We start from the raw sequence: 27,829 nt of genomic DNA on the forward strand, positions 1-27,829 counted from the left end.
TATTTGAAGGTCCTTTTCAAATATTTCAAATATTTTATTAAATATTTTATTCAGTTTCATGATCACAGTTTAATGTATTTTAGCATGTTATACACATGACTTAACATGTGCACTTTAAAATATCAAATTAGATAGAGGTTTTGAAGAAAGCATGACATTTTATAAATGTGCTTATTGACTTTTAACTACACACATCTTAGAAGGCAGTAGCTCCGTTATACCACTTATGGAGATGAACTATTATAAGGCATGTTTACACCAAGCTTTGGAAAGAATAAAGCCAAATACTGGGTCAAAATTTAGTGGAATTATGTATGAGAGTAAAAGTTGAAGGATTGGGCCCTAGGAAGAGAGATCAGAGCAAATCAGTTGTGTTAGAGCTGTGAACACAGACTGGTGATGGAAAGCAAGCACTGCTGAGGAAGAAGGTTTTCACAGCGTCTGAACTTTCTTCAGACATTTCTGAAACCACACCTTATGGTGTAATGTGAAAGGAAGAGAATGAAATCTACCAAGAAAGTTCGAAAACTGTTGTCTGAGAAACCTCGTGTTGTTTTATGAACTGAGGTGGGAATGCTTTTATAGAGGTAACGTCTTGCAAGTCCCTGCACACTAATGTGTGTGTGTGTGCGCATGCATACACATACACGGAGGACACACATCCCTCTCTCTCTTTTGTCACCTCCAAACCACGGATCAAAGTGTTGCAGTGCATGGGAGAAAATAAAGTTTCGTTTGTACGGGTTAGAAGATCAGATTAGACCACTACATTCAGAAGCCCGGTTAGTTAGCCTGTACACTGTGTCAGCAGATGTATTTTTTCCAGTAGAGTACAGTGTGGGTCTGCTGGCATACCGTAACAGTCAGGACCCAGAAATGACAATATAATTCTTTGGAAGAACTCAACAAGTGTTCCGCTATTGCATGTGCTTTAAAACTCCGTGCCAATGAAGACCCTAGGTCAAAATATCATGCCTCAGCCAGAAACACCACGCAAGCCCAAGCTCAACTCTGAGAGCACAGTGGTCCATAATCGGGGCTCCTGCACTGCCACAGTGCAAACAACAACGCTACCCCTCAAATAAGGATGGTTTTAAGCGTAAGCTTAGGTGTGTTGCTGAGTGGAGATCTCAAGTCAGCTCTTCCTAGGTGTCTGTCTTAGAAGAATCAGTGGGAGAACACAAAATATACATCCATTTGATAAGCTTCTTCAAAGTTGTCGATTCAGTAGAAAATACTGAGTATATAAGTGATTATAATAGTAATTAGGTGAGAGAATAAACCTCACTGCGCCTTTTAATTGGGAAATACAGGGGAGGAGGCAAAAGTCTTTCACAGCCTAAATGCACTCATTCGCGGTTCTCAGTGTCCTGAAAGTGACTCAGCGTTCTGGCAGCCTTGGATGGTAGCTCCACAATACGTACAAGGTAAGAAGAATGCCACAAATAGTACAAAACATGGCAAACAGACCTATGAACTCTACAGTCTAGCAAACAAGCACGGCAAACAAACAGCATCTAGGGGATGATGTACGGTATACAACACAAAAGTTGCACAGTTATGTTTCCTCGTGGAATTAGGATTGCAAACGTAAACTCCAGAATAATTTTCAAGAGCAGCATGTGGCTTACTGCGTGACCACCGGGAATATCTGAAGTCCACCACCTGACCAGCACTTCATTTCTGCTGTTACAAAACCCCATCCCGCTGAGCCAACTAGCGGGCCCGTGTCCTGCAACCCATATGACTATGGCAGAGGTTAAACAAAAGTGCTCCAGCAACACAGTTTGACTACCAATGTATGTTCAGCCTTACGTTGTCAGCTCTGTATAGACGTTGCTTTGGGGAAGTAAAGCATACAGTGATATACAAATGGTATCAGTGGCTGAAAAGATTACATGATCAAGCCTGAAAGCAAGTGGAAGTTAGCGAAAGTAGTCTTTTAGGAGAGGTAGCCATATTACACTCAGCATTCAAAAACGGGAGTGCACTCAAAGAAACAGCATACATTACAGGCTCTTGTAGACCCGTGATGTTTCTGTCTTTTCTACTGTTTTTTTTTTTTGTTTTGTTTTTTTTTTTAATGTTGCAGAATGTACACACACGCATGCACACACACCATATATATCTTTTCCTAACTCCCCTTTGTTGCCACAACTTCAACCTACTGAGAACAAAGGCCAGCTTTCCTTTTATCCCCTCCTTGCTGTCCCATGTCTACAACTGTAGCCTTCAGCCTGCTCCAGTATTTGTACAGTAGCTAAAAAGGCAGCAGAAAGTGAAACTGCTTCAATTTAATATCCTGTTCCAAAAGACGGCATCCAAACTGTAAGGCATTCCCTGTTACAACTCCCTCGGGTTTCTACTCGACACAGGCTGCAGAGTGCTCCTCAGCCTGGTGCTACGCAGGTCTCCTTCACCCCAACAGTGAGGACCAGCGGTGCAACCTGCACACCAGTTCACGTGCTTCTACCTGTCCCTTGCTCCTGTGCCCCTTTCCAACAACAACGCTCATCGCTTCGATGTCAAAAGTCATGCACCAATGCTATAAAATAGAAACCCAAACTAACGAGAAATCCTTTGCTCATGACTTTGGGATATTGTATTAGTATAAAGAGCATTCAGTCATCTTAAATAAATATATTCTATTTCTGAAATCACAGCACATTCAAGGGGTAATTCCTGCCATATGCAGAGCATGAAGTAATCACTATGGATGTTTTTGATTGATTTGGTCTAATATCTGGAAAATAACCTACTGTGGGGATAAGAATCTGCATCTCAAATGTTCTGCAGAACATTTTTCCCATATGTATATACAGTACTAGAACAATTAAGAAGACATTACAGTAAATTTCTCCCAGCTGCTTAGATCTGTAGCTTCGGTTACGACAATATATTCTCTATACCTTGAAACTATATATGAAGTATCAAAGGTCACTAAATAAATAAAAACTAAGGAAAACTGGGACAGTACTGCATTTTACACTTGAGACAAGATTCCCCACTCCCATGGATAAGTGATAGAGGACGACTACGGTAATTGCTTTTCTTTTTTTTTTTTTTTTAAAGAAAGATTTATACACAGGTTCAGATCCAGAAAATAATGTGAAATGCATAAATATTGATAGCTTTAGCTAAGTTAAAACGGGTTCAGTAAAGTATGATACAACATATTCAGAATAAACAAAGCAGAAAAGCATCATATTTTGGTTTGCTTGAGATATACATAAGGTGCAACAATTTCTTCTCTAGAGGCATTTGTGGACAATGTGTTAACGGGTAACAGTGTTTGCTGGTATACTGAAGTACACACAATAGCAATATGATTTTCCAAAATGAAAGCAGCTGAAATTAATAAAAATTAAAACAAAACAAACAAGGAAAAAAACCCAACCCCAATACAGTAAGATATTGGTCTGAAATTTTTGTTGTGCTAACAGACTTTGTTACCTGAAAATACTGATACCCCTTCTAGTAGATTCAGGGAAAATTCTAGCTACTGAAATCAAGACGTCACTCAGAGAACCAACAAAGGCAAATGCCTAGTGAACTATAAAGCTTTGCAGGATTTCTGCTACTCTCAGTGCCTAATCGCTTAAAAATTAAGCATATCTACAAAAAGGTTTATAAGTATCTGAAAACAGTCATATCCAGTAAACTGACCCAACCCTACCCCCTCTCTAAGGGAAAGTCAAGGAAAAGCAGATCAAGTAAGATATTAATTCATATAGAAAAAAGTAATTTTCTGTTTCTTTTAAAAAAGGTACCATTAATATACAGAAATATCTTCAGGAACAATATTGAAATTTAAATTGAGGAAGAATGGGGTGCTTTGACAAAAATATATCTACTCTAAAGGTTTCTAGAGAAATAAGTTAGTACCATTGTCAACGTGAACGGCCTGCACTGTAACATATTTGGATTTCAGCTAATTATAAAGTGGTCCAAAACTCCAACAGCCACCTTGCTGTGACCCAATAGTTTTAAGTCTTAAGTTTTTTCCTGTCTTGTTAAAATAACTTATAAAACTTTAATAAAATCTTATTAAAAATACTGCCATAGGCTGCAATGGCATTTGAGGGGCTCTTAGTCATATGTTCACCTGAATTTTTAAAAAGCCTTTTCACTGACTCATTGGCTCTTAAATTTTGTTGTTCTTTTGCTGTTGTTCCCTTCTTCCAACACATGCATCTTTGATGGTGCTGTTTTAGTGAGACTTTCCAAGCTGTCCGCCCTATGTCAAACCTTTAATCCTTTGTTCCAACTTGTGTGGTATGTTGTGTGTTGTTTCCCAACAATGAACCAAAGACTTTCACTTAACTACAACAATGAAAGGCTAAACCTAGCAAGCATTAATAGAGTTACTGTCCATATGGCTATTACATCAAATTAGTTACAAAATAACCCCAAAACACATTATCAATTCAGTCAAGTATAAATAAGAATGCCTGATAGAATGATGTAAACTCGCATCTTTTAAAGACTTAATTCAAAGAACTTCAAACTCAATCTAATACTATCAAAAATTCAGCCAGTATGACGAAGACTAATAGAAAATTATTGCTGGAGTCCAATTTGGTAAATTGTTGTGCTACAATGCAAAAAGTAGGGAAACATCTTGTGCTATTGAAGAAGTACCCTGTTGAATTTGTAGCTTTAGATTAGTTACTAGTGATCGTTTTGCATCTGTTGGTAGGAATCAATGCTTGGTTATACAATAGTGTAAGTCAAAATAGTGAAGATAACAGGCCAAGTGATACACTCGGCCTGGCTTTTGGGATGTATTTATGAGAGCAAACCACAAAAATTCAACATAAGCAAAGACAGAAACTGGCAGATGGATCTGTTTGGTAGTCTGAATTCCGTCAAACATTATTCTTCAGTTGTAGTTTATCTGCATAACACTTGCCCCTTGACCAACACAAACTGTAATTGGCCCTTTAGAAAAACTCTGAAGCCGACTGAGACTGTGCATAGTAACTACAACAACGCCAGTGTTTGCAAAATGTAAAAGGTACGCGTATCAGTGTACATGTATATTGAAAAGTCATGCTTTTAGGTTCTTCAGAATGGTGAAATAATACTAAGGTCACTTTTGAAAAACATATTTGCAGAACTTTTTGTTTACAGGAAAGTTTCACCAAGTCACTCAGATATCTATGCAAAAATAAAGGAACCCTCCAAGGCATAAAAGACAAGTCAATTATCTGCAGTATTTTTCTTTTCCATACACCACTCCTTTTTCTAATGCACATCATCCTGGTTATTCAAAGCTAAATTAAAAAGAAACAAAACCCAAACATAGCCTGTCAGAATTTTTGCCAGTAAACTCTACCACTCTGGTGGCGAATATAAAAGTGCAGAACATCTGGACCACGTGGCTGCCCAAACACCGCTAACAATGGTACATCTGTCCAGGCTGCCTTGAGTTCTCTGGAACAGGTTTTAAATTCATTCTACAATATAAACGTAGGCATAACCTATTAATATAAACCATCTTAGAACTTAAATCTTCATGTACAAAAATGACTAAGAATATCTAATAATAACTAGTGCAGTGCGTCAGTGTTTTCGTTGTTGTTGGTTTTTTTTTTCTTTTTTTTTTTTTTTTCATTTTCATTGAACTAGGTATTATATGAAACTAGTTGCCATACTCTCTGGTTGGTAAAAGAGATGCTGTGTGAGCTAACAGTAAAGGCAGCCTTCTTCACATCAACCACCTATTTACTGTTTAAAAGCCTTCAATAGAAAGCAAGCTCTGGGATCATTCCATTTCTCTTCATTAATAGACAAATAATATCACCCTCCTACACACTGGGTTCCGATTTGAGGACCTGGCCCAAGTTGCTAATGTCTGGCTTCCAGTGAATTCTGGGCCACTCAGAGCAATAAGCACTTGCTTGCAGTCTATAGTTTCCATCACATGGACTGACTAGCTTCCCTTGGTAAAGACAAGGCTAGGATATTAGGTAAAGCACAATGTTTTACAATAAAGTGGAGCTTCACTGGTCAGCGCAGGAAATAAGCACTGGAGCCTGAGACATTTCATTTGGCTGTCCATCATGTGGGAGAGGTGTGGCCCTCTGACTTCTGCAAAAGAAGAAAAGAAAAGCCACCCATCATTATTGGGAGCACGGGAGTTGCTTTTAGCAGACTAGAGAGGACAGAAAGCAGCACGTGATATGGTTTAACACCCAATATGGTTTATAACACCATCACTCCCTACTGCTACAGGTGTCCACACACTGCTGGATTTGTGCTCTTTGTATAGGTATTCCTGCAACGGTAAGAAAATATCCTGAGGACAACCTGCAATACAATGCAAAGTCAAGCAAAACCAAGTCTTGATGGTATTTGACTACCCGAAACAAAATGCATGGCCGAAGAGTACGTTACGAGCACACAAGTGCTGTTACTTGTTTTCTAAGTGAGTGGCTTCAGCCCTCAGAAGCAGAGAGTGCAGCTCATGTGTAGCAAAAGATGGCAAATGCGGAGAGGCGTGTGTCACGTTAATGAGAGTCAATAGCCAGCTTTCAAGCAATATGGAAACATACCCACCAGCAGAGTTACACGTTGGGATTAGTCCAAGCTGCATGACTTAACACTTCATCAGCCCAGCACATCTCTTTCATTACTAGAGCCGTGTTAATTTACAAATGATCCCCTGGCACAGGATATCATAAAAATAAGCTGCACCAGAATTACGTGCTGGAAATCAGCATCAGTCATTGAAGCAGATGGACTTGGGAGAACTCCTTTGCAGCTTGCTTTTTAAAATGCATACACAAAGCACATCGCCGCCTGTTATCTAATCTCTCAAGTCAGATTCTATTTTCGTTACCTCATGTGTCACTTACAGCAATGTGAATCTGGGGCCTACTTCTTATTTACACGAAGACCACTTTACCTCACTCTGGCAGAGCTAGGACCTCTGCAGACACGTGGGCACCATCGTGCTTTGCACACCAGGGCTGCAGTGCAGTAGCCTTAGCACAAAATGCAGCTCAGGCTCACAAGTGCTTAACCAGGGCACTCTACCCAGAGCTAAACAGAAACATTCAAATGAAAACCATGTTGTCACTTCCAGAAAAGCTCTAATTGCACTTAGAAAGGAGTCTGGCTTCCAAGGCCTAAGGCTTTGCAAAATTATTTAATAATTGAATTCAGATGCTGAAAAAACACATCAAGCAAACCTCTAATGCTATTCTTCCCATTCCCAGTTATTTACAAATAAAGAAGTAAGCTGCAAAGATAACAAACAATCAACAGAGTAGAAGTTAGCGAGGCATCCAGCCCATCAGATTTAGGTTTCTGTTTCGACTTCAATTTGCCAAGTCTGCCGGAGACGTACAGCTAAACTGCTACTGGGAAAGAGTCCCTGTTTTCATTTCCCTGGTGATTAGAAGCTGGAATTTGCAACAGCTGTTAGACATTTGCAAGTCTGGTGTTTTCAGGCCTCACAGAAGGTGCTGCATTGTGCTAACTGCACGATGGGATGACAAAAAATGGGATTAGGTAGGAAGGACCCGAACAGAAAGGTATGCAAAGCATTAGTTCAAGACATTCACTTTAATGGGGAAAAATGGAACACAACACTTTTTAGAAGAACAAACTAGACAAAAGTCTAACTAAGCAAATCCTGTCATTCTTGTGCAATTCTTGTCAAACCATCACTGGAAATCAACGAAACCACAGTGCTGCAAGGGATAGCAGAACTCACTTCCCCAAGGCTCCCTTTGTGCCTCCTAACCACAGAAGAAGACACGAATGAGTTCATACTTTTGCTGTCTTAAAGCAGAAAGATGTTTTGCAGAACTGGGAGAAACTGAGAGAAAACTTGTGGAGTTCCTTAGGTAGCCAGCCATCTGTCACATGCCATTTGCAGAGGCCGTGATGCTTTTACACCGCCCCAGGGTTTCCTCGCTGACTTTGCACTCTAGGAAAGGATGGGGCATCATCTCCAACACACTGGAGCATCGAAGAACAATAGCAGGCAATTAAGAGCTAAGGAGGACTTGCTGTCATTCATCATTCGTTTCCTCCCATCACAGGTCTAGAAGGCCAGATCTGGCCATGCTGATTTGACCCAGCAGGCCTAAGGAACCTGTGCGTTCTCCACACTATCTGTGTGGACGGCCTAACTCCTACACCAAGAGGACCAGCCCAAAGCAACACGCCGTTCCGTCACCCAGAACTGTTCTGCCCTGAGGACATGCTGCAGCTGCTTTGCCTCCTACACAGCAAAGCAGAAGAGTAAAAATAACAAGTTAGCTTCATTCAGTCATGTTCAGGATAAGATAAGATAAGATACGAACTTCTGCTGAAGTTACATGAAATTCTCTCCACAGTCAGGCCACAGAGACGTACAAATCAGCATGCAACAGCTATTTAAATCCACTGTTATCTGACAAATGGTGTCCAAAAATTAGAAACTCTTCATCATTAGGATCTCAAGGAGCATATTAAATGGTTTATATACAAAACTTGGGAGGCAAGCTTACTGTGGAGGATCATTTTACTGACTATTGAAGTAGATTACATTGTCATGTAGGTGAAGAGTTAATACTATGAGGCTAGTGGTAGAAAACAGACATTCAGAGAAAGCACTGGAGGAAGAAACAGACCAAATTAAACACTGCATATTGCTTGCTTTCCAAACACGGTGGCAACAAGTAGAAAAGAAAACCATAAAACCGTACCTGTGTACATTTTCCATTGCTGCTACCTCTGCCAGAGCAGCTAAGCTAAAAAACGCAGACACTGCTGGCATATCTGATGTAATACTATGATTTTCTTCTGTCTCTGCATTTCTGGAGCATTCACTGTTGCAATCTGTTTCTGCACTTGAGGCTTTCTGAAGACTACTTTGTGGCAGATCTTTAGGCTTCTCCTCTGAAACAAAAGAAAGTTAAGCTTGCAAGTCTAGACAGCCCTTAAGTTCACAGCAGCACATCCACGTACTGACCAGTCTGGTGTTAACAGCATCTTTACCTTTAGGGTAAAGTGTAATCCTATTTATGCTGCAACCTCTTCTGACCCAAGCTACCGGCAGAAGCATACTGAGGTTTATGAAGCAATTTACTGACTTTGGATTCAGCCGAGTTTGATCCTTTAGGTCAGACAAGAGAGCTTGTGTCTCTGTGCGTGTTTAAGATGCAGAAGTCCTACAAGATTATTTTAACTGCTGAGGTCTCCTGCAAGGGCTTTTGCATTGACTGTTATATTACGGAACTTGGTTTTATGTCGTGCAACTAGCTGCAGTATAATTTCTTTGCTGGACTGGAAAGAAACCATGAAACTTAATTGTTTTCCATTTCTCTTTGTAATCAGCTCGTGGTTCTGAGAGAACTATCCAGGGAGAGAAGGCAGATGTGGGCAGCCAAATAAAAGAGGCTGGACTTTATGGACACACTAATCTCCCAGTTGATTGATGTCCGCATTTTATTGAATGACCTTTCTGAGCAGGTCTGAGTCTGTGCTGGCTGAACAATACTTCCCTGATAAGTTGGTTGTACTCTCATACCATCTCCAACTACTCAGTTTTAACAAAATTTAAGCTACCATTTCCTTACCCAGTGTCCCTCCTGCTGGTGACACTCGACCATCTGCTGTTCGGACCAGATGAGTGATCTTAGTTTTCCTTGCTTTCCTCTTCTGGCTCCCAACTAAAGGCTCGTGCATCATTGCTGGCTCTGGAGTGTTTAGGGCAGATATAGAAATTTTATTTTTCCAGGCAGGCTCACTGGAATTTTTGTCTTCTAAGAATATGGCTGAAAAAGAACAAAAATGCACGTTTAAATGTAGAATAACTCAACTACTGTCTATGCTCATTTACTGTTTTGTAAGCATCCACATAATGTACTAAGCCTGCCCTTTCATGTACTCTGAGCATAACCCACGGCAAGATATCACCTGGATGCTGCAGGGGGTTGAAGGGGAATAGTAGCAACAGCTCCTAAAGATGTCTGAGGAGGTTCAACTTTCTAACATTTACAAAGGAAACTGTGAGACAGGCAGCAGCATTTCAGTGGGAGCGTGGTATCAGTCAGTGTAAAATGCTCCGCAACAGAAGATGCCAACAGGAAGCCAGAGGACACAATGCATTTAAGGAATAGAGAGCCCTCACGTAAGCTTATCTTAGCTCATAGCCAGAATCACAGGCAGAATTCAGAAATTCCTGAATAAGATTCTGTGATTCTGTAACCCTGACTTCTCTCTATAGTCACTACTCTGTGCTGTCTCCCTGAAGCAGAAGGAAATGCTGTCTTTTATAAAACAATAAAGCTTAAACAAAAAAACAAAACTCCAAACAAACAAAAGCCAACAAAGGCAGCAAATACGAAAGCTGAACTAGATCCCATTTGAAGATGAGAACAAAGGAAAGTAAACACGGGATTGAATCCTGTGATGGAAATGCTGCTTGCATAAAGCCAGAGTGTGAAAGGAACACTACGAATCTTTTTCAACAGTACCGGTGTTGGCACTTCAAAGCAACTTTCCATCCTGAAGTGGAACATAATCACAAGTTTTCACCTGACTAGACACTGATTTTACTCTTATTCATGCAGAAATTGGCCAAGCAGCAATCACTGGCAGTATTTACATTTCTAAAGTCTGAGATCAGACAGATCATACAGGCATCAATTGCTTGCCAGTGGAGGAAGTTCTTCACTCAGAGGGTGGTGAGGCACTGGCACGGGCTGCCCAGAGGAGCTGTAGGTGCCCCATCCCTGGAAATGTTCAAGGCCAGGTTGGACAAAGCTCTGGGCAGCCTGGTCTGGTGGGAGGTATCGCGGCCCATGGTGGGGAGTTGGATATAAGGTCCCTTCCAACCCAAGCTGTTCTATGATTCTGTGATTTCCAGTGATTTAATAAACCATACTGCTGATACCACAGGGTAACACTAGTCCACAAATGCAATGTGGGATAGATTTTCTCTTGTAATAAAAGTATTATGAGGCCTACATCATCTGTGACTACAGAAAGACAGGGTTGGCAACAAAGGGAATACCCAGGCCATTTCTTAGAGGCTTCTCTAACCTGTTTTGAAACGGAGTACTTGTGGTATCTTCACCAAGCCCTCAGGTTGTTTTTTTCCCAGATGCACTGCCTCCTCAACGATTACATCCTGCATCTCATCTCCTCTGCAGCACTTCCAACTCATTATTTTCTTTACTACCCATCGGGTTACATACAGCCTCTCTCTTTTTAAGAGTCCTTTCACCGCTGTTACCGTGTCTGCATTTAGCTTTCTCTTCCCCCACCCTTTCTTTCAGTCTTTGTTCCCATTTTCAAGAAGTGCCTAAGACCCATTTGTTCACTTTGTGGGTGGCAGGATAAGCAAAAAACAATGTGCAAAACTCAAGCTGGAGTGCCAGCCACTGCTGTTTCAGAAGGGTTAAGCACTGAACAAGGCCCATCTCCTATATTGAGTATGATCAGACCTAGTGCATGTGTAAAAGCACTTGGGAATGTACCAGAACTTAATTCATGTATGTTCTTAAATCCATCTTCATATCTTCTTGTGGAAAAAATTTGTTGAACGTGTGTGTGATCTTTATTTTGAAAAAAACACAGAGCTTCCGTGAGCTTTTCTCAGCGTTTACCCAATTATGCTAAACTTTTGCAGAACACAGCTTTAAATTTTTTTAAAGAGTGAAAGAGCGATCGCAATAAGATCTGCCCCGTAACAGTCCAATTCAGGAGAAGCACCAGTGACTATAAATGTGACTTTCAAGTAATTCAGTGTGGTTAGCAGTAAGATATTCAGATGCGCTTACTGTACTGACTGAGACCAAAATTTTAATTGGAATGTATAATTAAATGGGCAGCTTTCTCTCTAGATTTCTTATTTGGGAATTCATAAGTGTTGATTATGTATTAATGTAATGGCTTGGTTGTAGTCCAACAGTATTTGCTAATTATGATGTGGGGATTTGCTCTAATTAGATACTACTTTGGCAGTGCTGTTTAATTCTAGTTTGACTGAGTTTATAATGGTTTTAATTTTAGGAATGCAAGCCTTTTTTTTTTTTTTTTTTTTTTACATTTAATAAAAATATTAGAGACATGATTTTAAACAATAAGCAACATCTGATAGAAAGAAACCCATGTATGTTTTTAGCTACATGTGTAGCATATTATGAGCTATGTCAGGTCACCAGAAATTAAGTTGATTGGTCAATACAATGGACAGCTATCTTTTAAATTTGTTTTATTTTTCACATTGTAGACATCCAAAAAGGCTCAAGAAATTACCAACATAAAGCCTTGAAAGGCGGAATAAAAGGGACAGTATTTAAAAAATTAAAGACATAAAACGTTTTAAAAGATTGTAAAAGATGAAGGAATACACGACAGCTGGGCATTTCACTAAGAAATAGTAGAAGGTGACTGACAAATTCAAAATGCTGTTAAGTGTATTTCCTTTCCATGTTTTAAGGTTTCTCAATCCTTGAAATCAGACATAGGAGAGTCCTCTATGATTATTTCCTCCCCTAACTGCGGAGTAAGCTCTTTATCACTTCATTGTAACACTGCTGCCATACAACTTTGAATAGGAAAGGATTAAGGATGAATAATGAATGAGTGGGGTGGTGTCTGTTGTTTTTTTTCTTTCTTTCTTTCTTTTTTCTTTCCTGTGTGTAAGCAGAGGGGGTGTTGAAGGGAAGAACTGCTTTCCTCAGGAGAATTTTTCTTCTCTACCCGTCCTGGTGGAAATTGGGATGAGAAATTATTTCATTATATTCTTTGCAGTTTATTATTCAAGCAGAGATAAAACCAAACTCAGAGGAAATCATACAAGACTAAAGGCTTCTCCAACAAGACCCTTTGCATTAAACTCCAGAGATGAAGAGTCCATGCTTCAACAACTGAATAGCCAACCTATTCTTCATTCCTGCTTCCTTTGAGAGAAACAGCACCCCCTTGCTTCCACTGCCAAAGGTACACCCATATGAATGCTTTAAACCAGACCTTTATTTTTCAGTGAAGAAAGGACAGGGCTAAATAAGTTTAATTCCCTCTGTTTTTATTTAATCATATCTTTAATCCATTTAATATCCCTTCTGTTTTCACACTGTGCTACATTCAAGAATGTTGTAGATTTTCAGGAAAATGCTACTTAGAAATTAAATGAGATCCTGCAGATAGTGTTCAGTCTTGCAGAGATTTCTATGGTTACCTTCCCACATGACTTTAGTGTATGCACAACTACAGGGCTGTTTTTTTTTTTTGTTTGTTTGTTTGTTTTTTTTTTTTTGCAAGAAGAGTTGAGCATGATATGAAGAGCTGGACCTTTCAGCATACTTACACCATGGACACAAAAATGATTTGGAAAGAAAAGCATCTAGAGCTCTATGCTAGATGGTTTCCTGAGCTAATTAGCTTAAAATTAGCACGGACAGTCTACCCTACTCTGCAGGTTTGCAAAGTACATGCAATCCTCGTATTGCCCCCTCAGCTATGCGTGGTTTCCTCTTGAGTTGTACAGTGCAGTCTGGAAGGCAAGGATTTAAAAAACCTGACTCTGCTCTGACATTGCTCATTTATATCAACTATCAGTATTTCTGTAAAGCTTGCAGCTGGAGATTGGAAGTTTCTTGCTAATCCTGATTTTAATGCTGCAGTATAATAATATGCAATTAATAATAATATGCAATCAAAGCAAAAACAGCTGAAGTAGCATCAAGAACACTGATGAACGTCTTTAACCCATCTCTCTCCTAACAGTACGCTAAACGAGGATGGGTAGGGTAAGACAGAAGTCCCTTTGGGAAATGCTATAGTGCCAAACCTGTACTCAAATCACAGAGGCAGGTCCACGTTAAAAATGCTGAATTGAAGAGCCCAGTGAATAGCTACTGGTCTCACTCTACACTGAAGAGCTATCAGCTGCCTTTCAGACCGTAAAAATGACGTCGGTTCAAGTCACTCAGCATACCACAGAAGAGGACAAGCTTTTTAGACTGAACATCAGGAAGATACTAGACAAATTTAAACCAATTTCTTCAACAATGCCCAACTGTAACAGGATTTGCAGTTTAACCATGTCTAGTGGAAAACAAATGTTCCTGTGGGTCCAAGCATGCCGGTATGAAGAAAGGAAGGCAGGCTGTAATGGTTTAATCATCTTCATTAAGCTAAAAAGGGGAAGCCTAGCAAGGTAGGGAGCAAAGCTTCAAGTAGCATTTGCTTCACCAGTGCTTAGGAAACACTTAGGAAACAGCAAACTGACCTACACCCTGGTGGAAGACGCAGCTCTTCTGACAAAGGGTTGCTGCTGCAATATCACTCATGGGGACTCATGGGGTAGGAAGGCATACCGAACCTTAGCAAGGAGTGGGGCTAACAGGCAGAGACATCCCATGACAAGGAGCAGGTGTTGTGGCACATCCAGTGATATTTTGTGGGTTACATTTCCTTAAACATCTGCCAGCTCATAATACAGTGATTTGCACTGGTGATGCTGCATACACTGCGGTTACGTGAAGTCAGGATTCACTCAGATACCCGAAGCAGAGAAGCCTGGATAACATGCCCCAGCCAATTCAAAATGTGCCCTTAGTGCATTTATTGCCTGGAAGACAGAAGCGCTCACTCAAAACACACACACTCTCACAGGTCTGTACACACACACATTTCTCCAGCTGTAAAAGGATGAATCTAGCATGACCCCTGCTGACAGCAACCCTTCCAAGCGTCCTCCCTCCAGCTATCAGAATACCCAAGCCTCTCCTTCCTCCAGCAAAATCAACCCCATAAAAACCCTTACATACACACTCATGACTCACCACAAGTATAAACTAACCACAAAAAAAGAGCAGGAATTTTCATTTTAGTATTTGATTCACCAATCCTTGTACATTGTAATTTAAATGAACACGCTGGGATTCCCAGCTTGAGTGCTGCAGAACATGGGCTGGTGGATTCAGAGAGTTTAGGGCCACACTGCACTGCAACTGATGAAACTACAATGTTAGGTGAGGCTGTCTGACAAATGCCAGGGCCATACCCACACCGCACATGGCTGATAACCACACCACACCGTACACTTCCAGCAGGCAAGACCCCAGATTTTCACTTTGAGAAAACACAGTTCCCCTCCAACGTATACATCCGCTGCCTTTCCTCTGATGATCTCTACATGGGCTGTGTAAGACTGGTAGGTTCAAGCTTCTCATGCCTTTGTTTCAGTCTTGGGATGAACTCAGCACACTGGCGCTACTCCAGCAAATGCAGAGACATCTTTCATTATTTAGTCGCTGTGACACTATTCACATGCTTAACTTCCAAGGACATGCCTCTGTTGTGTTGGAATAAGGCCATGGTATTCAACACTTGTCAGGCTTGAATCTTTGATCATAGTGAATGCTTCACTTTATATCAAAACAGGCTGTTTTTAAATTTTTTTTTTAATCATTTTGCTTAGCTTCACATTGTATCTACAGATTTTAAAATACAAATATTTTTTACTCAATCTTGTCTTAAATGCCGTTTCTTTTCCTATAGGAGAATTTAAACACTGTTTTTAAATTTTTATTTATTCATTATTTATTCATATTAATTTCTCTCTGTGGTGGATTCAGGCACACAGGATTCTGAATGGCACCCAATAAGAACTATGCTAATGTGTGATGTCTTCTTCACTCTGGTGTGGAAGCACAACAGTTACTTCTCATGAGCAACTCTCGCAACACGTTTGTTTTACAAAACCAACAAAAAGAATATGTAATTTAAAAATATTTGCCTTGTTGAATGCAGCGCAGCTGACAGAGGCTATGAGGAAAAACAGTGCAAGTGTACCATGGAAGATACAAAACACAGCATCAGGAAAGGAGAAGAAATGACGTGGATCAAGCCTCAGGGAAAAGGATTGAGCATAAAGGTAGCTGGGGGAACTGGAGATACAGATTGTCATTTTATTATCTTAAAAAGAGACAGACATGGATGGGATTAAAAGGAAGAAATTCATGGAGCTACCTAAGTAAGAACAACCCGAGAGGCTCTGCTGTATCTCAGGGATGATGTAGGAGAGAACTCCATTGTGGATGCTTTGGGTAGCATGGAGAAGATGACTAGGGGGTGGAAAGGAGGAAAAAAAAAAGGCCCAGGAAAACAGGCTAAGTTATAATCCTGTACATACTGTACACTTGAAAACAACCCTGGGACTTGTGAGTGTATGGGTATGCAGGACCAGAGTGCTCTAACAAGAGAAAGACGTCAGAGCACTACCGGTAGTGCAGAGGGCGGAGCAGATCTGAGGCAGAACTTAAACAAGAAAATCCTGTAGATGTTATCTTCAATCAGCGGCAAACGGGCAGCTGGTTAAGGTTTCTACAGAGGGAGGGTTGGTTCAAGGATGGCAGGAGTACTCCTGAGAACTGGTGCAGAAACCAGCTCTCATGTTCTGACCAGCTGCAGTCTGCAGAGCTCCAGACAGATGGAAATCAGAGGGAGAGGAGCGAGCAACATAAATATGGCCAAGGGGTAAACAGTACTGCCTCCGATAGGGAAGGGATGGAGATAAGAGCAACCGAAGGACCAGAGAGCTACAAGCAGTGGAAGATAAAGTTCAGGGCCAACTGCAGAACTGCCCTTGCTTTGTCAGCTCTGCTGCAGAGTCTGGAGCAGAGAAACTGTAATCAAGGGAGATACCAAGGAACAGAGAAACAGCATTGTACTCGAGTAAGGCAGTATGACCAACTGGAGCCAGGAGCTAATGGAGTCAAAGCAGACAGGGAAATAAAGGACCAAAGCAGTCAAAGGCTAGAGAGTCAGGTAGCCTCTGCCTAGAAGCATCACCCGAGACTGAATTCAGAGAGCAGGCGGACCGAAACCTTAACTAAGTAATGCACCAGTACCTGTGTCCGGAACATTAAGCTTCTCCTTTTTGTGCTTATATTTGCTGACAATTTTGTGGAATAAGTTCTTTTTCTGAGACTGGAATGAACCTACAGACAACATTAATAATACATACTTTTAATCAGCAGTTTTAGAAAGAGCACAACAGTCACAGCATGTACTATAAACCTCCCCTTCCACTAATGCAGGATGCCATTTCATGGTGAAGCACAAAAACTAACACCCACTGCGCTCTCTGGAGGCTCTCTATCTAAGCAGGCTGTACTCCAACCCACCACCTCTCTATGCAAAAGTGTCCCAGAGCATTTTGCAGAACAGTGACCTTCAGAAAGCTCAGCCATATAATAAAACAAGAGCTTTGTTTGTTTAAAGACACGTGCTCTTTTGGATGTGTAGTGGGATGGCTGCTTTCTTCGCAGCAGCCTGTATAGTGCTGTGTTCGAAACTGGTGACCCAAACAGTGTCGATAACGCACTGGTGATTAGTGGTTGCTGAGCAGTGCTTGCACAGTGCCAAGGCCTTCTGTTCCTCCCTCTGCACCCCAGGGCGAGGAGTGCCCTGCTGGGAGGGCACAAGAGGTGTCGGGGGACAGGGCCACGACAGCTGGCCCCAGCAGGCCGAGGAGATATCTCATACCATATGGTGTCACGCTCAGTAGTAAAACTGGGGATGGGTTTCCAAAGCAGACGCTGCTCAGGGCCTAGCTAGGCATGGGTTTGTTGGTGGTGAGTGAGTAGTTTTGCTCCACTTGTTTCTTGTTTTTATCCTGTCACTTATTAAACCACTTTTGTCCCAACCTACACACGTCTTTGTCCTCACTTTCACCCTTTCCGTTTCTCTCCCTCATCCCGCTGTCAGGGGAGTGACTGGGTGAGGCCGTACCTACCAGGCATGGTCAACCCCCCGCAGGACCAGGAGTTAGGTTTGCCTTTTTGGTGACCAGAAGTAAGTTTATAGTAAGTGCAGAAGTAAAAGCTCCCAGGAGAGTAAGGTGAGGGTGTACCCAGCTGATGGTCCCATTCCTACTTTGACAGTGGAGTCTTTGCTAGTAATAGTCAGAAGGCATTTTACAGGGCAGCAGACAAAGCATGCCACTAGCAGAAGCCATTAGGAAGCCATCCTTTGACTCACTAATGGAGATACAGCAGCAGAGAAATAACAGACGCATTATTTCTACACTGCAAAGCCACTTTTAGGCAGTTACTTTTCAGAAACAAGCTGCACATCAAAATCTTATTTCTGAAGATATAGCAGGTGAGCACTTCTTCAGGCTACCTCCAAACAGACCTGCCCAAACAGAAAGGAGATGTGCTGCAGATGCCAGGACAGCTCACAGCCTCACGAGAGGGCATCCTTCCCAGCTGCACTCTAGCAGGAACTGCACGCCATCCACCACACTGACCTCCTCTGCTCCTCCTTATCCTTACAAGAAGCCAGACACACACTGGCTACTGAGACAACTGTAAACGTGTAGTAATGTGATCTGCAGGTTTTGATCACTACCCAGCGCTATATGTGGGGAATGAAGGAGAAAAACATGTAGTGCAGGCAAGAAGGAGAACAGCATTCATAGAAACTAGCTTCCGTTTGAATAATACACAGAGAACAGTAAAACCTAGACAGGAACAGACAGAGAAATCCTAAGATTTTGTATATTTGGCTTTGTGGTTCACTGATGCCTTTTTTAAAACAAACAAACAAACAACAACAACAAACTAAAGAAATCAAAATTTGGGAAAAAGTGAATAGTATCACAAAAAATCCAGATGTCAAACAACAAAGCAAAGCAAAAACAAAACCAAAAAACAATCCAGGCTAGACACTATCAGCTTGAATTTTAATAGCTTTTTTAATAGAACTTGCAGAGAAAATACTGTAAAGTTCAACAGAATAGGCTGTATTCATTCAAACTAATTCAAGTGTCTTCCTGCAGATTTTAGAGTAGGTTCCTGAGTACCACAGAGTTGGATAAGCAGTATAGTGCCAGTACAAGAAAAATGCAAAGTATGTCACGAAAAAGCTCAAGCAGGTTGAGGGAAAGTGTACCTGGGCTTTCCCGAAGACTAAAGTCAAATGCTTAATTCATATCAGCAGAGACAAATCTTTCCAAAACAGTTCCACCAGACACAGAGGCAGAGATATGCAAGAGAGAATTCAGGACATCATTGCTACTGTTTTCTCTCTCTCTCTCTTTTTTTTTTTTTTTCTCCAGCTTAACAAATAAGTGATTTGTAGGTGCTTGGAATAAGCAACATTTTACATGGTATTACAGAAATCTCCACTGCTACAGCTCGGCTTGCACCCTACAAACTGCTTTATTCCATGGACTATCAGTGAGTGCCAGCAATTGAACAGAATAAATGAGATTAAAAACTCCCCAAAAGATGACAGTTGTTGCATGGATAAGGAAAGCTCTGTCTTAAATTTCTCTTTTACCATCAAAGAACACTTCAGATAAGCTTGTATCTGCACCACGTAGCAGATGCTAGATGGTTCACAGCACACGCTACTTGCATGTAAAATTCTGTTCTCAGATGGAAAGACATTGACTGCAGTGGAGTGAAAAGAGAAGCCACCTTTTTATAAGGAAATTTCCAATGCCTGACCCTTTTACCCTTTATTCTTGTGAGACAGTGCTCATGGTTACTTCCTATACCCTTTGGCCATGAATGCAGTGAAAGAGAAAATGAGTTAATAGTTATGTATGTCAATGTGGCATACTTAGACCTGAGAATCTGACTTCTAACTCCATGAAAAACTCACTTTGCACTCCCTGCCTGAACTACTTGGAGTCAGCTAGACAATATGGATATGCTCAATGTCCTCTGTAAAAAGCCAAATTATGATCACTCTCATATTTACACACACGAGTTATCTAGCAATTACTGAATAGACTACTTGGTTCTTTGGAAATGTCCCCATCCAACCCTTCCCTTAGATTAAGGCATGAACAGATGAACTGCCAAATGTGGGGCCTTTGCAGGGCATATTCAGGTATGAAAAACAGAGCCTTTCTTTTTCTTCCAATAAAAATCAACCAAATTAACAGAGGAGGCAAAATATAGACCAGACCTGAGAGGACATGGGCACACGTACTTAATTCCATCAGGAAAGGCCAAACAACGGGCCATTCCTAAGATCAAATACCATTTTCCACTCTCCAAGAGCAGGTGTCCCAGGGGCATGGTTCAGGCATAACAGCTCACGCAAGAGCTTACACAACTGCTGGCTGTGCTATACCTGCTTCATGGGGACAGCAGTCAAATATTCAGAGATTTCAAACAAACACCACTTGTCAACATTCAGTCCAGAGAATATCCATGGCAGAAAGACCTAGCCAATCCTGCTGTTAGGCAGTGGATCCTAGGAGTGCCTTCCTATAGAAAGTTGAGAACTGCTTTTATTCCTGTAAGTTTGCTTGCTATTGCTATACTGCCACCTTAAGTGTAGAGTAAGTCCTGTTCTGCTGATCTTCCTTGACTGAAAATACTCTATTTCCCTCTTCTTTTCCTAGTGCTACAGCGGCTGCCACGTGAGTTAACCACCTGCTAATCCCTGGCTCCAGTGGCTCACTGTACTCCCTGACAGCACCAGGAACTTCCTTCTGGGGATAGCAGCATGGACAGCAGCAGCTGGTTAGGGAAGCAGCAGGCAAGAAAATGAACAGGCCATGCATAACAAACCATAATTGCGTTTCCTCCACAGTTCTGGGCATGTGTTCCCCCTACTCCCCCGGAGTCCTTTATGTACATGGCCAGACCAAACAGGGAACATTTCAGCACTGTCATAAGACAACCAGGATGAACACATGTGCCTCCCAGAAGGCTCTGGCACTGATTTGACATGAGGAAAGAAAGACCCTACAGAGGAGGTAATGAAGCCCAATTCACTTTTACCACAGGCTCAGCTCATTCCCTCAGCTTGAGACTGGCCTCCTACTAAAATCCTTGCCTTGTCCTGTGAGGCCATCGTGTTGGCAGGACCCCATAAGCTCCACAGCTCCCAGAAGAGCTGGAGTTTGCCAAACTCTCCATGTTTCTAAGTCTCTCAGGAGGACGGAGCTGTATTTTTAGGTTGTGATCTGTGAAACATTATGGCTTGCCATCTCCAGACATCCTAATGCTTAGAACTAAGCCAAAAAACCCAAGCTAAGGCTGAGAGGAATGCCACAAAGGATTATTTTTAAGCTGATGCTTTACTTCTAGTCCTAGAGGTCAAAGAAAAAAAATAATTGCAGACAATCCCTTTCCTGAATAAAAGTACACCACGCAGTCATCTCCTGGCCTTCCCAAAATGAGAACTTCAGCGAAGTGTTTAGTGTGTAAGTGAGCATTTCTTCACAGCACACCACAGAAATAATGACTGTGCCTGCTGCTCATTTTTGCATATAAGCGAATTAGTGACTCACTGCAGACTGATGACTCGTGTGGTGGGATGTTTTGGCACATATGCCATTGGAAAGAAGAAAAATAAAATCAGTCACAGCTCCAGCAAATGTCGGAGCAGGCCATCTGCACAGACTGAGTGGAGCTGTATTTTTCAGCCATTTTCTTACATTGCTATTGTACGTGCATGCTCCTGGCATGCTTGGGGTGGGATTTGCAGAAGGGTGCTGACTTGTTCAGGCCTACTCCCACTGAAGACAGATCCCTATTAAGTTTAGTGAGAGCAGAATTTGGAAAATCTGGAAAAACTGGAAAAAATTGCCTCTCATTTCAGAAAATTCAAAGTTTCCCTTGCACACGGACTTGAAACAGTTATGTCACAGGGTTCCTCAGGTATTTTTATGTTAAAAGAACTGCCTGAAGTGAGGACTGGGCACGGCAAGCACTGTGGAAGGATTCAGTTGACACTGATTCACTGATTTTCCACTTTGTAGTAACAAAATGCCCTGACAACCCTGTCTGTTTGGGTCAGGCAGCAGATCAGGCCCATCATCTTATTTAGCCCCACGTAGCTATAGTTTAATGACATATGACAGAAAATCAATCTGGCATCATTTACTCTGAAGTAAGATAGGGCCTTATCAGGCAGGGTATAACATGTTTTTGTTTTAAGGCAGAGAGAATTAGTTAGAAAAGAAACAACCCACCCCCAAACAAAACAAAAACCCCAAGCATTTCTCTATTTTAATCACCTAGCATCCTCTGGGGGTTTTAGTGTGCAGTGCTCCAATCTACTTTTCAGCCTTTAGCTGCAATTTAGTAAGCACTGATTTGAAGACTGCAGAAAGTAATTATCAGAGGACTGAAAACGCATGGGAAGTTTATGACTCTGCACATACTCATCCAGGAAAAGCAGGGCATGATTTTAGAGTGTTTACTAAGCCTACCCCTCATGATCATTACATATTGTTTGGAAACAAGGCACACTAGAGGCCCCAGCCACTAGCAGGCACCGTTCGTAATGGAGGCCTCATCTGCTGACCTTACAAGCCAGAGACAGCTCCAAGAAAGAGCAAAGCAGCAGAGACAGCTCCACACAAGCGGATAACACAGAGCACAGCAGAGCGAGATTAAGGTCTCCTACATCCCAACAGAGTCACACCCACAGGACTGTACTGCCTCTTCACAGTACGTGCTCATCACGCTGCAAGAAAAAAACGCCCCTTTTGCTTCTGCTGAATTCTAACGGTGTAAACTAATAAAAAACCTAGAGCTATTCCAAAGCAGTCCATCATTTTGCATAAAACTGCCCGTTTCCTGTGTTTCATTTTCTGCAACACTTGCAGAAGCCCAGCTTGTAGACCTGTGTTCATAACACCGTTGGAGGTTAGTGTTTTCTCGCTGTCCGTGGACTCAGGATTTGCAGGCAAGCCAACAGCATGACGAGGCTGAACGGCCTGTCAGGACACTACAAATTAATTTGGGGATTCAGCATAATGAGTATTTGGCTCTGCTTGAACAGTTTCCCCTATTCAGCTAGTAAGCTTGTTTGTGTGCAGTTTGGTTCAGGTTGTTTCAAATACACAGCTTGCATCCTAATTTTAAGAATCCTAAAAAAAAATCTGGCAGAAAACAAATTTAAATCAACCTACTGCCATGGAATGTTTATATTTTTAGCAATTTTTCTTTTCCAAAAGGGAAAAAAAAAAAAAGGTATGTTGGAAAGTTTCTCAGTTAGCTCTTGAGAGCCAAGCATCACTCTCCAGGGAGCTGGAATGACTGACGCGAGCTGCCAGCTCGCCCAGCTTGCTTTTGTGAATTCAACATTCTTTGGAATTAGGAACAGATATCACTATCTCAGTCTACATTTAGTTCAGGGCTATGGTTAGATGTTCACTGCAAAAACAGCAGTGTCACCATCAGTTATTCCTGCCTCCAGGGCTGCTTGTTACAACCCCACAGCTCACTTGGCGGAAAAGTTCATGCGACTGTTGGCCATCTGCTTTGGTACAAAGTCAGCTGGCTTGGTTTAAAGAGCCCCATTTGCCAGCTGCAGGCAAACGCTCCATGGCCTTCTCCACAGGGCTGTGCCAAAACTGCTTATATCAGGCTTGTGACCTGCCTGCAGTTTCTGACCTTCCCTTGAGACGTGGCCGAAAATATTGCAAACCTTTTTAATAGTGATGGAAGCAGGGAGAAATCCACACAGCTGATATTACAACTTCAATTGCCACGTTGTGCCCAAAAGATGTTGTGTAATAAGCCACTGCATTAATATACTGTTAAAAAAAAGTTCATTCATGCTCATTAAAGAGGTTCTGTAAAATATATACCATAAAAATGGAAGAGAAAGAACTCGCTTTCTACCAGCACCATTCTAAATTTGCAGGAGTTTGACTGTTCCATATCTAATTATATAAATACAAAAATCAATACTAAAATTGGCATGCACTAGAAAAGAACAGCTGCTCAATCCTGCATATTCTAATGTAATTATTTGTGAAGCATTCAAAAGGCATAGATCTAATCCAGGGTTGTCTGGCTAAAATACACGTACTAGATTTGAAAATCAGCCAGCTCATGATACTACCACAGTAGCCGAACAGGAAACCAGCTTCACATTGTGAGCTGTGCATAACGAGCATTCTTCTGAGCATCCTTTTATCTTGTAGAATTATCGGTATGTCATTGCTTCATTTTGTGTTGCCACAGCCTAAAAGCATTTTCTCTAACATATACTTACTTCTCTACCTCTCCTGTGAAACAGGCTGTCTGTATATAAAACAGTCAAAAGTGTCATGAGTTATTCTCCCTCTATGACCCTCAGAAACAGAGCCGAGCATAGAACTAGTTTTCCTGTCCTCTAACCATTTTTATCACCTCAGAACATTTTCAAGTCTGACTTTCCATTGTAAGTTTGAAATCTTGAAGAAAAATATCCAATTCATTCAGACATTTCTGGTATCTTATTAATAAAGCCTAAAATTACATCTAAATGAAAACACCCATAAAACTGTGCTTTGAAAAACCTCAAGGTAACTTTTGACAATCGGCCATTTTCCCCCCTGCCAGTTTCCCCCTGGGAAAACTTGTCAAATTCACTTACCTCACAAATATTCCCCCTCCTCTGTTTTTTTTTTTGTTAGGTTTGCTTGCTCTGAGGAAATTATTTCACGTACAAGTTCTAAGAAATTCTACTCTACTCAGCATGAAAAGCAGAAGTCAAGAGTATGGCCTGGAAACTAATCCAGGTGAGAACCAACTAGATTCAGTGCTAGAAAAAAAGTTTTACTTCACACTTTTCACATGTATAACAGTAAGGTAAGAGAGCGTAAATTCCAGTGCTTGTTGAGGCATTGTTACTGAAGAATGGACTGAACACAGTTACTTACCTTTGTTGGATTTTGGTTGTTCAGATGAGCCGCTTCCAACCTTTCTCTTTTTCCTTGGAACAGATGAGCATCTCCTGTCAAAGGTAATAGGACTGTATTGAGGGAGGCTCTTGAATTTCTTTTCAAATTCTTCTTCCAACTTTGCTAAGCTAAAGGGGAAACAAAACCAATCAAATTAAACGTAACTCCATTTCTGGAGAATTGTGTTTTGTGTGCATACACACGCATCTACTCATATAAAGGGAAAGATATGCACACGTGCACACTGTAAATGTCAAACTATTATACATAATCTAACTTTGGGAGGAGAATGTACAATCCATTTCCCGAATTTGGAACTCTGGAGAAATTAAGTTTTAATATATGCAAATAATGTAAAAAATTAGCTGCACAGATTCATAAAGCAGATTTGTCTGTTCTATGAGGGGAATGAGAAAAGGCAATAAAACCAGTAAGTAAACAAACCAATACATTAATTTCACATAAAAATCACATTACACCAGAATGGAGGTGATAATTTAAACTACAGCAAAAATGTCAAACTGTCCAACAAAGCTACCTAACAAAAATGGCAAGCCATCCGATCTGCTGTGGAAAGGAAAAAAAAAGTTAAACCTGGTGCTTCATGATGACAATTAATTTGTATTTCTTCTGGGGGATTATACTGCCTTCCTGTTTTGTTTGTTGTGAGATGAAAAACACAACTCATGGCTTCAGGAAACCCAACATTCCTCATAGGTCAGCCCAGCTTGAATGAGTGTACCTACCACTCAAGAAGTCCACAGATGTGGTATGATTCGCAATTGCCAGATGAAAACAAAGCACTTGAGCTGGATGGTATGGCACGGCCTGCCTGGCTGTAATGACTGTGCTATCTTGTGTAAGCATGACTTTTCAGTGAACTTCTGCAACCAGGCAGGATCACAGGAAGCAAGTGCATTTTAATAAAAGGCAATTTGCACTGCTAGGCAGATTATAAATAGAACTGCCCATGAGATGAGAACAATGACATTTGCTACTCATCTCAGATTCTAATTGCTGTGGAAAATGAGAATTGGACAGATGTTGGCATGATTGTTGGAAGGGATGGCCATGAGACACTCTACACTTGGACGTGTCACAAGAAAGATGATTTCCTGGTTTCTTGAAACAGCACTTCAATGCAATTGTGTTCTGCAAGTTTTGGTACACAGGCTGATACCTCGTTTTATCTCTGCTCAGCTGGAGTGGGGCTGTACACAGGCAAAGCACACCTGGCACGGACCACCAGGGAAAGCAAGGGAAGCTACCAATGGAGAAGGTAAGGGGACACAGAAGTAATGGGAGAAAGGAGCAACTCCAACAGCAGCGAGGACTCTAGCAGACAAACAGACACCCTAATGCTGAAAAAGGGGATGATGAAGGGAGCAAAAGAGTTCAGAGGAGTGGGTAGAACTAAAACCAGCTCTTCCAAGCAGACAGAAGATCAGGTAGTGCAATGAACATAACAGATACCTTCTCCAGCACTTCAGCTCCACAAATAACTGCTTCTGCTTTACGGAGTTCACTGAACAATATTCATTAATGGCATGGCTGAATCAGGAAGCAACATTCACTAATATGTATTTTCCCCATCCAGCCAGACAGCAGTGGTAGAGCAATATTTGTCAAATGAATGAAATATTTACAGAATTTTCCTAGTGACTTTGAATAAATCATATGAAAATACATTTTTTTTTTGTCTCAGAGATACATTTGTTTTTCTTGCCATGAGGTGACCTGACATTTTCAATTTTTTCAATTTACATTTAAAAGATATTTCCAGATAATGTACTTTCTTATATAAAGCACAATAAAAATATAAGAATTGTGCCAGTGGTTTTTATCAACTATTCCTAATGAAAGAACTCTTGAAGATTTTAATTAATGTAATATCTTTGCTGTAAAATGAGTTGCAGCTAAATTTCATATAGACCAGATAATAAATGCATGAAAAAGGCCTGCACAAAAGAAACATATTAAAATTTTAACCATGACATGTGGAAAAACTACTCTTTTGTTGTTGTTGTTCATTTTCACCTTAATTCAGATAATTGGAAGTCTTCATAACTTGCAAGTATGAATGGCAAAGCAGATTTAACAGCTATGCCTGCAGTTAAATAAATCTGTTAGTACTCTGACAAAAATTGTTACTCATACTAGAAGAGTAGTTCTGTGCAGCCTTGCTAAATGTTAATGCATTTATATTCATTATTCTTCTGATATGTTTAATTTCTTTATTATATATATGAACAGTTTAAATATCTTGCTTCAACAATAGAAAAATTGAGTATTTATCATAATTATTTGCAAATATAAGGATGGTGTTTACTTTTCCTGTCAGCACTCTCTTCAAATAGGCAAAGGAATCTATTTTTTCTAGTCTCTTTATGACGACTGAACACCTACACAGAACTTTAAATATTGTTTGCAAAGTGTGCTGAAAATATAAAAATATAATTAACCCCCTTCACCGGCTCTTGAGCAGCTAAATATTGTGATTAAAAAAATATATATATTTAAAGAAGTGTGCAAATAATGCCATTCAAATTTATTTACAGTATTGTAAACCAGGAAAGATCTCAGAGGAATTACTTCGGTATATAACCAATGTGAAACTAGAGCCTTACTCTGCCAAACAGGTTTTGCAGTTCACAGGAATTCAATGAATTGTGTTTATGTAGTTTAAAACATCTGAGGCTTGGATGTTGGGGTTTCAGTTCACTAGCTACAACAGGAAGGACTTGCTCTTAAGTTACTAGGCTGACCTAGCTAAAACTTTGAACAGTGTTAAGTAGCAACTTACCCCAAAACAAACTCTTCCTTTGGCTTAGTCTTCTTCAGTTTTTTGTTCCCACTTGTCCCGCTTTGGGAAAAAGCCCAGTTTTCTTCATTCCAGCATCCTTCATGATCTGAGGAGTTGCCTTTTCCTGAGCTTCTTTTTCCTGGGATAAAGGCAGAAAATTGTTCTCATCTTTACAAAAATGTGACAAAATGGGCTCAGAAGGAACTTGCATACCCACTCAGCAATGGAGCTTAAAGATTGTTTTGGAGCTTAAAGATTGTTTTTTAACTGCTTTAAGAAGATCAAACTTTTTTTTTTTTTAATGGATAATAATCTTGTTGGCAACTGTTTTTTTCACCTTATACATAGATATGCATATACAC

The 27,829-nt window shown here is 40.8% G+C and overlaps 1 protein-coding gene across 7 annotated transcripts in view; it reads right to left on the bottom strand.

Moving 5' to 3' along the window:
* Nucleotides 1-2,053: 2,053 nt before the first annotated feature.
* Nucleotides 2,054-27,829, bottom strand: part of BBX (BBX high mobility group box domain containing) — a 132,554-nt gene continuing 106,778 nt past the window's right edge. For 6 of the 7 annotated variants that reach the window (XM_084304595.1, XM_084304597.1, XM_084304596.1 and 3 more), the window contains 5 exons: nt 27,468-27,606; nt 24,644-24,792; nt 9,576-9,773; nt 8,703-8,895; nt 2,054-6,093 (listed from right to left, as the gene is read on the bottom strand). In XM_084304595.1, the coding sequence (XP_084160721.1) occupies nt 6,006-6,093; nt 8,703-8,895; nt 9,576-9,773; nt 24,644-24,792; nt 27,468-27,606 (767 nt within the window). In that variant the 3' untranslated portion in view covers nt 2,054-6,005. The remainder of the gene's footprint in view (nt 6,094-8,702; nt 8,896-9,575; nt 9,774-24,643; nt 24,793-27,467; nt 27,607-27,829) is intronic. The other variant, XM_084304599.1, reaches the window with a different exon arrangement.

Source organism: Netta rufina (assembly GCF_964035555.1).
Source record: "Netta rufina genome assembly, chromosome: 1".
In the NCBI taxonomy this organism is placed as follows: Eukaryota; Metazoa; Chordata; class Aves; order Anseriformes; family Anatidae; genus Netta; species Netta rufina.